This window comes from Equus caballus, chromosome 27 (genome assembly GCF_041296265.1).
Source record: "Equus caballus isolate H_3958 breed thoroughbred chromosome 27, TB-T2T, whole genome shotgun sequence".
NCBI lineage: Eukaryota > Metazoa > Chordata > Mammalia > Perissodactyla > Equidae > Equus > Equus caballus.
Window position 1 is genome coordinate 23,660,242 of NC_091710.1, and position 13,056 is coordinate 23,673,297.

Below are 13,056 nucleotides of genomic sequence, written 5' to 3' on the forward strand. Positions count from 1 at the left end.
TCTCCAGGACCTGCTAAAAATCATACCACCACAGCATCAAAGAATGACACCTGGACAGTCATATCCTGATCTACTTGATAAGAGCCCAAAGGATTAGAGACATTAATAGGCCACTTACTGTAGGAAGAATTCTAAAGATATCCCTCCAAGATTCCTATCTCCTAGTTATTCAATCAAACGCTAATCAAAGTATTCCTGTGAACGGACTTAGCAGATGTCAAGTTGGGGACATTAAGATAGGGAGATATTCCCGGGCACACACTATAATTCTAAGGTAACCACTAAAAGAAAAATTTTAAAACTACTTAGCTGTCATGCCAATAAAGAAGGAAAACGAAATAATAAAGAATTATCAATCCAATGGAAGGCAAAAAAGGAGAGAAAAACACAAAAAAGGGCAGGGCAAATTGAAAGCCGTGCATCCAATATGGCTATTAATGTCAGTCTGACTCTAGTGCCTTGATAGGTGATCCGCTCTTTTCCCTCTGGAAGATTTCAGATTTTTCACTTTGCTGTCATTTGAAGTTTCAGATTTGTTTTTTCTTCAATGCCCAGTTTTTAACACCTGGGGCCTTTCCAAGGTTATTTTCTTATTTTTAAATTAAGAGAAACTTTTTCCATTATCCCTTTAAATATTTCCTCTTAACTGTTTTAATATTTCTCTCCTTCTGGAAATGCTATTATCTGGATATGGACAGTTCTACTTTTCTTCTTATCTCTTAATTTTATTTTTGTGTGTTCTATTTTTTATCCTTTCTTGTTCTTTCCTGGGAGACTTTGTCCCTCCAATATTCCAAATTTCTAATTCATTAAGCAATATGTATCCATTCTACCGTTAATTCCACCTATTGTGACTATTTCTTGGTTACTTGGTTCTTTTAAAAGATTTTTTGTTACTGTTATAGTCTGCTGATAAATTCTCTTATTTTTTCGGGAGAATCAAGCAATTTCAAAGTGAATTTATAAACATGTTTTCAACATTTGTTAAAACTAAATTATAGTTAATGTGGGGCATGGCTGTATTTTATTGTATTTCATAAGATATAGGCTAGGATTTGTGAAGCATGAATGTCTACAGACCTCAATAAATCAAAATGTTGTTGTTCCTAATAGAGGCAGACTTTAAAAATGGCTAAGTGAAGAAGTAAAAACTAGGGGCTGCAGAATTATACAGAGTGTGGAAATAATAACTAGGGATATTGAAGAAGATTTTTTGGAAGAGTCTATATTTGAACAGGGATGGTTTGGCATCTTCTGCATTCAATAGCGGTCCCATAGTGGGTATCCAACCATTAAATTTAGAAGTCACAGCGTTTGCAACACCTTTTGCAAATATACGCATTTCGTCTCTTTGGATGGTATGTAAATGTAACAGAAAGAAACTTGTTTGCTATCAGTAACTTGAGCTTTTTTATCTTTGTTCCTTCGCCTCACTGTAACTAGAAATTACTTCAGAAATCATCGACCTAAGTGAAAGATAAAAACAAAAGCCTCACCAGGCACCACCCTAACCTGAGAATTGAAAATTACACAGCTTTTCCTTCCTTAACAATAAAGTGAACGTGCGTCAGTATTGCTGTCTTCTCTTGAGCCCCCATCTGCCGGCTAGCTGCACATTACCTATGCCAACCCAGCTTTTCCCTTATCCCTCGAGCTCTTTCCCACTCCGCCACCTCCACCCTCCCGCTCAAGTCGCGCATTTCCAACGCTCAAACGCCTCACGCGCGGCTCCGCCTTCAGTTGCCTCAACGCCTCAACTGCTGCCGTTCTGCCAGCCTGGCTCCAAGACAGCGGAGCCATGTTCCTTCTTGCGGTCCTTCTCACCGGAATTGGCGGGCTGCACGCAGGCCCTGGTAAGTCCGGATACTTGTTTCCCCTCCCAATCCAGGCTTCTGATGGGACTTGGCTAAGGGGCTGTAATTTTTGATCCAGCATCCTGGCCCAGACCTTAACCTGGCCCCTCGCTGTTGCCACCCACTTTCTCTTTGCCTCTCACTTCAGGGTCTGTGGCCAAGAAGGCAGAGGCAGCCTCCGGGCAGAAAATCTTTTCACCTCTCTGGGATGGTTTCTTTGTCTGTAAAATGGACAAAAATGATATATGTGGTCTTTTCTACATACAAAATTATGCTATTCCAGAAATAATTGTATCACCATGGAGAAGGTATCAATGATTTCCTGATTTTGGTGACTGCTGTCCTCCACCTGCTCCATTGAAAATTGTAGATCACCCTTATATTCAATATTCTATATCTTTTCCCTGCAAATGATCCCACTGTCTTGGTGCACTCGTGTTTTCTCATTTCTATACCTCTTTTACAACACTGTAATTTGTTACTCAGTGTTACTTAGTCAAACTGCCTACCAAGGGGAGTGTGTGTGTGTGTGTGTGTGTGGAGAGAGAGAGAGATTGAGAGAGAAAGAATAAAAACTTGTGATCTTGACAAGGTTTAAGAAACTTGTAGGTAAGAATGACCAGAAAGACAATGGAAAGGAAGAGTATATGCAAAGATTATACAAAAAATATTTGGTAACATAGAGAAACAAAAGCAGGATTGGATTTAGAAATGGATAATGTAAAATTAAAGGTATCAAAATAACTTTGCTTATTTTTATTGTAGATCCTCATAAAACATTTCTACAGACCACAGTTCCTGAGAAGATTTCATCATCTGACTCAAAAGGAGATCCAGACAATAATGTAATTGGGAAATAATATTTTTATGTCTTAAATTGTGTTAAGTTGCCTTTAATGTCAAGACCAAAGTTGCTGAATGTAGGCAGGAACTCAGTTCTTGGAGGCAGAGCTGACAACTCCTTGTTCACAAGTATTTTGACGTGTATGAGTGGGTGTGACTCTGTATGTGTGTGTTTTTCCATGGAGGATGAAGGATTTCAAGGATAGGATCCAGCAGGGCCAGGACTAGGGAGAGGCAAGCAAAGGGCTTACTCAGGCACAAAATTTAACAGGGTGGCAAAAACCTGGGGTTCTCCCAGGACTAGGATTAGGGTGAGGTGAATGAGGAACTCAGAGTCAGGTCCTGTCTTTGTTTGAAATTTTGATATTGTGTTCGTCCTAGATTTTTTTTTTTTGCATTAATTCTGATTGTCTAAAATATTGCAGTGAAATAGCATTTGTGTTGATTACTGAGTTTTCTAGCCCCCTAGTTCTAGCCCTGGTGATTCCCCCCAGCTACTTGCCTCAGCTTTCTGGAAGTCAGTAAGGAGCTGAAAAGTGATCTAGTCATTAGCTTATAGACGGTTTATCAAAACCAAAAAGAGTTCCCAGATTTAGCAAATAAAAACCTGTGTGCCCAATTAAATTTGAATTATTTCTCATTGCTCGTGTATATACATAAAGATAAAATTATTGCATGGGGTGTACTAAATTTTAAATACTAAAAATTATTTGCTATTCATCTGAAATAAATTATGAGTATCTAAATTATCTGCCTCTTTCTTGAATTGTATTTCCCTGATGATTTGACTTTCCGTAACAGTTCTTTGTTTTGCAGAATTTGCTTATAAAATCCTTGCAGTTATTCCATTTATATTGTAACATAGTTTCTACAGTGGTCAATCCAATTTATTTCATTCTTCTTTCCATTGATCATTTGTTAGTGAGAAGACATACTGGACATTAGCATTGTGATATGGCATACTGAACATGTACTGACATTAAGTTAACAACTCTGATCATTGCTCTTCTTAACTTGCTTTTCTGTTCTTCACCATTGTGTCGTGATTCTTAATCAACAACTTTTTAAACAGAACATTGTCATCAATTTTTCTTCCCTTCTTCTCTAACACTACGCAGGTTGATTCCACTTCTTCCCATGTTGGAAAAGTATTTAGTAACATCCAGATAAAAGAATTGAATTCTTCAAGGTATTAAAACTATTTCAAAAGAGAGAAAAATGCCATCAGCATTATTCACTTCAAGTTGGAATTTCTTTTCCTGTTCGTAAGTGATGTTGTCCCCTTTAAGAACAGAATTGACCCTCAAAGGCATACATTTGTCGGGGAGGTTCAGTTCTTTCTTCAACACATTCAGTTTTAAGCAATGGAATACTTCAATAACACTGTTTGCTCTTCTTCCAACTTGCAAAATCCTATTGCTAAAGAGAGAACTACGAAAAAGAAGTAGACTTCACTCAATGGATTATTTAAAAAGTCAACAAGAATTTTGGGGGCCTTGCTTTAGAATTAAAGCATGACTTCAGTGCTTCAAATAAACTTAGGATTCTCTCAGCTGCATTTGTTAAAAAGAGCCAACAGGTTTGGTGAATGCAAGAAACCTGAAGAATATTGGATGTCAACAAAATCACAAAAATCCTTTACTCACTCAGTTCAAACAGCATAGATGCTGAAGCAAGAGAACAATACCATGACAATGACCTCAGTGTCAGTAGAAAGTTTATCAGATGCTGTTTGAGCTGCATCATGCAGAATATGGCCAGAACAGCCAACACCTTCCACAGACTCCTTCACACTTTGCTTCAATTTTGAATAAACATTGTCTGCATATTTATGCAAACATCCACAAAAATTGGTATTATCTCCACCAAAAGCAGTATCATTTTTCTCATTAACTCAACTCAATAAGAGAGTCTGCAAAAGTTTGTTATTGTCTTTGATGCCCCATCTGGAAGGAATTTTACTTGAAAATAGCCTTAGAAGCAAAACTTTTTTCCACTAGAAAAATACTATACAAGCCAAGGGAACATTTTTTCTACTTTGTGATTACTTGCACCGGTGGCTGTGCCCCAACAAGGTGATATGTGTAGATCTTTGCTAATTTCTGTAATTGCAAAGGAAGCCATTATATTCTTTAATTATTGCAGTGGATTTCAAACTGGGACCTGAAAATTTGCTTGTAATTTTGGAATCAGAAAGTACTTCTGGTAATTTTACATTCAAATAGTCATTTGAGCAGAAGGATTTATGATACACAGTGTGGAAAACCAATACAGTGTCTGCTGCAATTCTTTTTTTTTTTTTTTTTTTTGAGGAAGACTAGCCTTGAGCTAACTACTGCCAATCCTCTTCTTTTTGCTGAGGAAGGCTGGCCCTGAGCTAGCATCCATGCCCATCTTCCTCTACCTTATACGTGGGACGCCTACCACAGCATGGCTTTTGCTAAGTGTTGCCATGTCCGCACCCAGGATCCAAACCTGCGAACCCTGGGCCACCGAGAAGTGGAATGTGTGAACTTAACTGCTGCACCACTGGGTGGGTGCCCATTTTTTTTTGAGGAAGATTAGCTCTGAGCTAACATCTGCTGCCAATTCTCCTCTTTTTGCTGAGGAAAACTGGCCCTGAGCTAACATCCATGCCCATCTTCCTCTACCCTATACATGGGACGCCTACCACAGCATGGCTTGCCAAGTGGTGCATAGGTCTGCGATCTGAACTGGGGAACCCTGGGCCACTGAAGCGGAACGCAGGCACCCAACTACTGTGCCACCTCGCACTCTTGTCTAGGAGCTGGGGCTGTCACTGAATGGTTCACTCTCAGAAACTTGGGGTTGTCATTGATTTGCCAGCTTTCAGAATCTGGTTATTTCAGTGCAGCTGCTGTTGATTGGCTGATTTTCTGATCATGTGCACTGACCGGAAGTTATCTCTAATGGAGGTTGCTTGTTCGTTTCTTGGGACTTTGGCCAAAGAATGGTGTTTTCCTTTCTTGAATATGAAAAATAAGTATTTTTAATTCTCAGTCCTCCCTTTCAGACTTCTCTCAGACAACCCTACAAGGAGAGATAAGGGATTGTACGGGTCTTTACTTTCGGAAGCATGATTTTCAGCTAATGTTGCCATTTAAGTGATTTAAGCACCTGTTACAGTGGTGGAAAATAGCTCTGACTGCCAAATTTTTGTCATTTATTGGGAAGGTATGAATATGGTATATTTAGGATGTTCTGACAAAGATAATACACAGGACAAAAATCGTTAAATTCAGGGTGTGCCCATATATACAGGATGCCTGGCAATCCTACACACACACCAAGGTGTTGAGGAATGAAAAAAATTAATTTGGGGCCGGCCCAGTGGCACAGTGGTTAAGTTCACATGTTCCACTTTGGCAGCACAGGGTTCAGCAGTCTGGATCCCTGATGCAGACCTATGCAACGCTTGGCAAGCCATGCTGTGTCAGGCTTCCCACATATAAAGTAGAGGAAGACGGGCACACGTGTTAGCTGAGGGCAGGTCTCCCTCAGCAAAAAGAGGAGGATTGGCGGTGGATGTTAGCTCAGGGCTAATCTCAAAAAAAAAAGACAAAAAAATAATAATTTATTTGCATATTTATGAGTGTACCAAATGACTTCTCTGAGTTAGATATAGGAATTAAGGCAGCCTAGGCTTGTCATTCCAAACCTTCACTTATTGTTTGATCAAATAGGACCAAAAACAAAAAAATGTGGCCCAATTATTTAGTTTCACGGGCAAAGAAAGAAGTAATACTTATTGCTTTTCCTTTTGTTCTGTCTTCCTTGGTTCCTGGGCAGAAAAGCGTCATGGTAAAACGTTTTGCCCTGGACACATATTAATAACAAAGGTCGATGTAATAATGACTCCTCCTGGAGCACGAATTGACTGAGCCAAGGCTATTCAAGGGGAATTTGGAATAGTAAGATAGAGTCTCAGGAGATTATATAGCATACCAAATGTATGCCAACTGAAACTGCTCTTTACAACCCCTTGGCATTCGATTTTTATTAATATCGTTTGGTATTTACTTTTCAGTATCCTACAGGTATGGTGTAATGTGCTCATGTTGTTTAGCTTTATTTAAATAACAATATTTGCATACTTTTTTCAATCATAACCACCAGAACCCTAGTTCTATTTTAAATGAATTTTGTGAATGATAGTGGTATAGTTGATTCCTTCTACAAGAACAACCAAAATGAACAATATGGACAATCTATGTCATCATTCCTGCAACTGGAAGTTTTGCTAGTAGAGCAAACTAGTGAAGACGTGTCCAGGAAAAAACAGTATGACCCAGAATATCCTTTAGCTCCTCACACCCCACCAACTACCCTGCCCTCATATGAAACAGTGAAGGTGGGAAATTCATCAATTCCTGCTTACTTAGAAAGAATTATTACTGTGCTTCAGAATGTCTTCCAATTCATTCCAGCAACAATGCAATATGTTCTTAAGAGGGATTTATAGATTGATTTCTGTGATTAATTTGATTCAAATTTGGTGTTTCTGGAAATATTCCATAGAGGATTTTTGGGACCTCAGGTGTAGATATGTATCCCCGCCTTCATTTCATAGCACACTATGATTAATGGTCCCATCAAGCCTCTTATTCTTATATTTTCTCCCTTATTCCTATTCCCCATTCTCATTTCCCTCTTCCATCCAATGACAGCTATACCAATGATACTTGATATATTTATTTATGTATGTATATATGTTTGTGTAATATTGCAGTAGACAGAATTCTAAATGGCCCTTAGGATTCCTACTCCCTGGTGCATGCACTCTGTGTAATTCCTTCCCCTTGAGTGTTAGTGGGACCTGTAAATATGATGGGTTAGTTTGTGTTATACAAGACTCCATTGCAGCTTTCTGGAGTATTTCTCCAGCTGGCCTCAAAGAAGACAAAAACTGCCATGTTGTGAACATGCCTATGGGGACCTTGTGGCAAGGAAACCTGGCAGCCTCTATGAGCTAGAAGCAACCTTGGCTGACAGTCAGCAAGTAAATGGTGACCTCAGTAATAAAATTACAAGGAGATAAATTCTGCAATCAATCAATGAGCTTACTCAACCTTCAGATGAGATCACAGCTGCAGCCAACACCTTAATAAGTTTAATGCAGCTTTGTGATTTCTGTCATTCTGATGGATTTAAGTGCTATCTCATTGTTTTAATTTGCATTTCTTAAATAATTATTGAGACAAAGATCTTCATGTTGAGGGATAATTTATATACAGTGAAAAGCATAGATCTTAAGTGTACAGTTCCTTGGGGTTTTACAAATGTACATATTCTTGTAGTCAATACTTAAATCAAGATAAAGATCATCCCAGGGAATTCCCATATGTCCTTGTCGAGTTAATTCCCTCACCACCCCAAAGGCACTGTTATGGTTTCTATCATCATAAATTAGTTTTGCCTATTTTTAAACATTATATAAATTAAACCATGCAGTAAGTGCGTGGGGCTCTCTATCTCTGGTTCTCTCCTGTCTGATTTCATGCTGACTTTATAGCAGCTACGGTTGCTCCATACACTATGCTTTGGTTCTTTAGAGTTTAGCTGCATGGTGCCCACTTCATCTTGCTGTAAGACTGAAATGCTTAAATAGATAGAACTTGCATTATGTCATCTCCTTTCTTCAAGTGTTGGCTCATTTCTAGAATGTGGCAGCTTTTGTTCACTTTTCAATGCCTTCAGGTCATTTTTTCTGAGTTTTGAGCAGAATGTACATTTGTTATGTGTAATAAGGCTAGTTCTAGTAGAAGCTGCTTGATCAAAGTAGTGGAGGCTTATCCTTGATTTAAGAAGACCTTATTTTTTCAAAGATGAGTCATTTACTTAAAATTCATGTATATGGTGTATCTTTCCATATATTTTAGGTTTTCTTTCAGTAAGGTTTAGTAGTTTTTAGTGTTGATATCATACAAATCTTTTGTTAAATTTATTCTCAGTTTTTAAATATATTTTAATTTATTATTATTTTTCTTCTCCCCAAAGCCCTCTGTACATAGTTGTATATTCTAGTTGTGAGTGCCTCTGGTTGTGCTATGTGGGACGCTGCTTCAGCATGGCCTGATGAGCAGTGCCATGTCTGCTCCAGGGATCCAAACCAGCAAAACACTGGGTCTCCAAAGCTGAGCGTTCAAACTTAATCCCTGGGCCATAGGGCCAGCCCGCTAACATATTTTAATGTTATAGTAAATGGTGTTGTTTCAAGTTCATTTTCTAATCGCTTGTTGCTTGTCCCTAGATACACTATTGATTTTCAAAATTTCATGAGACATGCTTTATATATTTTGGAGATATGATATTAATTGCATAAATTTTTTAGCATTGTAATATTTTAATTTTTTTCTTTTTGGAGGAAGTTTAGCCCTGAGCTAACATCTGTGCCCATCTTCCTCTATTTTGTATGTGGGATGCTGCCACAGCATGGCCTGTAAGTGGTGTGTAAGTCCGCACCTGGGATCTAAACCAGTGAACGCCAGGACACGAAGCAGAATGTGAGAACTTAACTGCTTCACCACCGGGATGGCCCCTATGATATTTTAACTTTTAATTGATGCTTTTTTTATATTCTTATTCTCTTTATTGTTATTTTTAACAAAATGCTTTCACATCCCTCAAATCTGATTTTCGCTATTCCTATAATCCATGATTTATAGGCTCAGCAAGATGAAGTAAATTCCCCCAGGGTCCTCTATGGGAGAGCCATGACTTGAGCTGCCCCCTTCTTTATACAGGATTGGCATTGGCCATCCTAAGAATGATGTGTAACTTGGGCTCAGGTCTTGAGGCCTGGGGAATCCGTCACCCCGACTTTTGCCCCGGGATCTTGACTGCTGCAACTCTTTCTTTTTTATTTTTTTTACTGAGTTAATGATAGGTTACAATCTTGTGAAATTTCAGTTGTACATTAATATTTGTCAGTCGTGTTGTAGGTGCACCACTTCACCCTTTGTGCCCACCCCCCACCCCACCTTTCCCCTGGTATCCACTAAACTGTCTTTAGTCCACATTTTTAAATTCCTCATATGGGTGGAGTCATACACAGATTATCCTTCTCTAGCTGGCTTATTTCACTTAACATAATTCCCTCAAGGTCCATCCATGTTATTGCAAATGGAATGATTTTGTTCTGTTTTGCAGCTGAGTAGCATTCCGTTGTATATATGTACCACATCTTCTTTATCCATTCATCTGTTGATGGGCACTTAGGTTGCTTCCATGTCTTGGCTATTGTAAATAATGCTGCAATGAACATTGGGGTACATACGACTTTTGGGATTGCTGACTTCAAGCTCTTTGGATAAATACCCAGTAGTGGGATGCCTGGATCGTATGCTACTTCTATTTTTAATTTTTTGAGGAATCTCCATATTGTTTTCCATAGTGGCTGCACCAGTTTGCATTCCCACCAGCAGTGTATGAGGGTTCCTTTTTCTCCACAACCTCTCCAACATTTGTTACTATTAGTTTTAGATATTTTTGTCATTCTAATGGGTGTAAGGTGATATCTTAGTGTAGTTTTGATTTGCATTTCCCTCATGATCAGCGATGATGAGCACCTTTTCATGTGCCTATTGGCCATCTGTGTATCTTCTTTGGAGAAATGTCTGTTCATGTCTCCAGCCCATTTTTTGATTGGGTTGTTTGATTTTTTGTTGTTGAGTTGTGAGAGTTCATTATATATTATGGATATTAAGCCTTTGTCAGACATATGACTTGCAAATACTTTTTCCCAGTTAGTGGGTTGTTTTTTTATTTCAATCCTGTTTTCATTTGCCTTGAAGAAGCTCTTTAGTCTGATGAAGTCCCATTTGTTTATTCTTTTTATTGTTTCCCTTCTCTGAGAAGACATGGTGTCTGAAAAGATCCTTTTAATACTGATGTCAAAGAGTGTACTGCCTACGTTTTCTTCCAGAAGCCTTATGTTTTCAGGTCTCACCTTTAGGTCTTTGATCCATTTTGAGTTGATTTTGGTGAATGGTGAAAAACAATGGTCAATTTTCATTCTTTTACGTGTGGCTTTCCAGTTTTCCCAGCACCATTTGTTGAAAAGACTTTCTTTTCTCCATTGTATGCCCTCAGCTCCTTTGTCGAAGATAAGCTGTCCATAGATGTGTGGTTTTATTTCTGGGCTTTCAATTCCGTTCCACTGATCTGTGCACCTGTTTTTGTACCAGTACCATGCTGTTTTGATTACTGTAGATTTGTAGTATGTTTTGAAGTCAGGAATTGTGATGCCTCCCGTTTTGTTCTTTTTTCTCAGGATTGCTTTAGAAATTCGGGGTCTTTTCTTGTCCCATATGAATTTTAGGATTCTTCGTTCTAATTCTGTAAAGAATGTCATTGGGATTCTGATTGGGATGACATTGAATCTGTAGATTGCTTTAGGTAGAACAGACATTTCATATATGTTTATTCTTCTAATCCATGTATATGGAATGTCTTTCCATCTCCTTATGTTGTCATCCAATTCTCTCAGAAAGGCCTTGTAATTTTCATTATATAGGTCCTTCACTTCCTTAGTTAAATTTACCCGGAGGTATTTTATACTTTTTGTTGCGATTGTGAATCGTATGGTGTTCTTGAGTTCTTTTTCTGTTAGTTCGTTATTAGAGTATAAAAATGCTGCTGATTTATGCAAATTGATTTTGTACCCGCAACTTTGCTGTAGATGTTTATTACTTCTAAGAGTTTTCCAATAGATTCTTTGGGGTTTTCTATATATAAGATCATGTTGTCTGCAAACAGTGAGAATTTCACTTCTTCCCTCCCTATTTGGATTCCTGTTATTCCTTTTTCTTGCCTGATTGCTCTGGCCAGGACCTCCAGTACTATGTTAAACAAGAGTGGTGATAGAGGGCATCCTTGTCTCCTTCCTGTTTTTAGGGGGATGGCGTTCAGTTTTTGCCCATTGAGTATGATGTTGGCTATGGGTTTGTCATATATGGCCGTTATTATATTGAGGTAGTTTCCTTCTGTGCCCATTTTCTTCAGAGTTTTTATCATAACTCGCTGTTGGATCTTTTGAAATGCCTTCTCTGCATCTATTGAGATGATTGTGTGGTTTTTGTTCCTCAGTTTGTTGATGTGGTGTATCACGTTGATTGATTTGTGGATGTTGAACCATCCCTGTGTCCCTGGTATGAATCCCACCTGATCATGATGTGTGATCCTTTTGATGAATTGCTGAATTCTGGTTGCCAAAATTTTGTTTAGAAGTTTTGTATCTATGTTCATCACTGATATTGGCCTGTAGTTCTCTTTTTTCGTGGTGTCCTTGTCAGGTTTTGGTATCAGCGTGATGCTGGCCTCATAGAATGTGTTAGGAAGTGTTCCATCTTCCCTAATTTTTTGGAATAGCTTGAAAAGGATAGGTATTAAATCCTCTCTGAAAGTTTGGTAGAATTCCTCAGGAAAGCCATCTGGTCCTGGGGTTTTATTCTTTGGGATGGTTTTGATTGCTGTTTCAATCTCTTTCCTTGTGATTGGTCTGTTCAAATTGTCTGCCTCTTCTTGAGTGAGCTTTGGGAGATTGTATGAGTCCAAGAATTTATCCATTTCCTCTAGGTTATCCATTCTGTTGGCATATAGTTTTTCATAGTATTCTCTATAATCCGTTGTATTCTGCAGAGTCTGTTGTTATTTCTCCTCTATAATTTCTGATTTTGTTGATTTGAGCTTTCTCCCTTTTTTTCTTTGTAAGTCTGGCTAGGGGTTTGTCAATTTTATTTATCTTCTCAAAAAACCAGCTCTTTGTTTCATTGATCCTTTCTACTGCCTTTTTCGTTTCAATAGTATTTATTTCTGCTCTGATTTTTATTATTTCTCTCCTTCTGCCGACTTTGGGCTTTATTTGTTCTTTTTTCTCTAGTTCTGTTAGGTGTAGTTTAAGATTGCTTATTTGGGATTCTTCTTGTTTGTTAAGATGTGCCTGTATTGAGATGAATTTTCTTCTTAATACAGCTTTTGCTGTATCCCATATGAGCTGGTATGGCATGTTATCATTTTCATTTGTTTCCAGGTATATTTGAGTTCTTCTTTAATTTCTTCAATGATCCATGGCTTGTTCAGTAGTATGTTGTTTAGTCTCCACATCTTTGTGCCTTTCTCAGCTTTTTTCTTGTAATTAATTTCTAGCCTTATAGCATTATGATCGGAGAAGTTGCTTGTTATTATTTCAATTTTTTTAAATTTGTAGAGGCTTGCCTTGTTTCCCAACATATGGACTATCCTTGAGAATGTTCCATGTGTACTTGAGAACAATGTGTATTCAGCTGTTTTAGAGTGAATTGATCTATATATGTCTATTAAGTCCAATTGTTTTAGTTTT

At 38.1% G+C, this 13,056-nt stretch overlaps 1 protein-coding gene across 42 annotated transcripts in view; it reads left to right on the forward strand.

The window, feature by feature from the left end:
* Positions 1-1,677: 1,677 nt before the first annotated feature.
* LOC100630731 (disintegrin and metalloproteinase domain-containing protein 5) overlaps positions 1,678-13,056 on the forward strand; it is a 212,597-nt gene continuing 201,218 nt past the window's right edge. For 27 of the 42 annotated variants that reach the window (XR_011433237.1, XR_011433236.1, XR_011433242.1 and 24 more), the window contains exons 1-2: positions 1,728-1,853; positions 2,619-2,698. Coding sequence is in view for 11 of the 42 variants with exons in the window: in XM_070253013.1 (XP_070109114.1) it covers positions 1,799-1,853; positions 2,619-2,698 (135 nt within the window). In the remaining 31 variants the exon portion in view is untranslated. Of the gene's footprint in view, positions 1,854-2,618; positions 2,699-13,056 lie in introns of those variants that run through there. The other 15 variants (XR_011433233.1, XR_011433232.1, XR_011433234.1 and 12 more) reach the window with 5 other exon arrangements.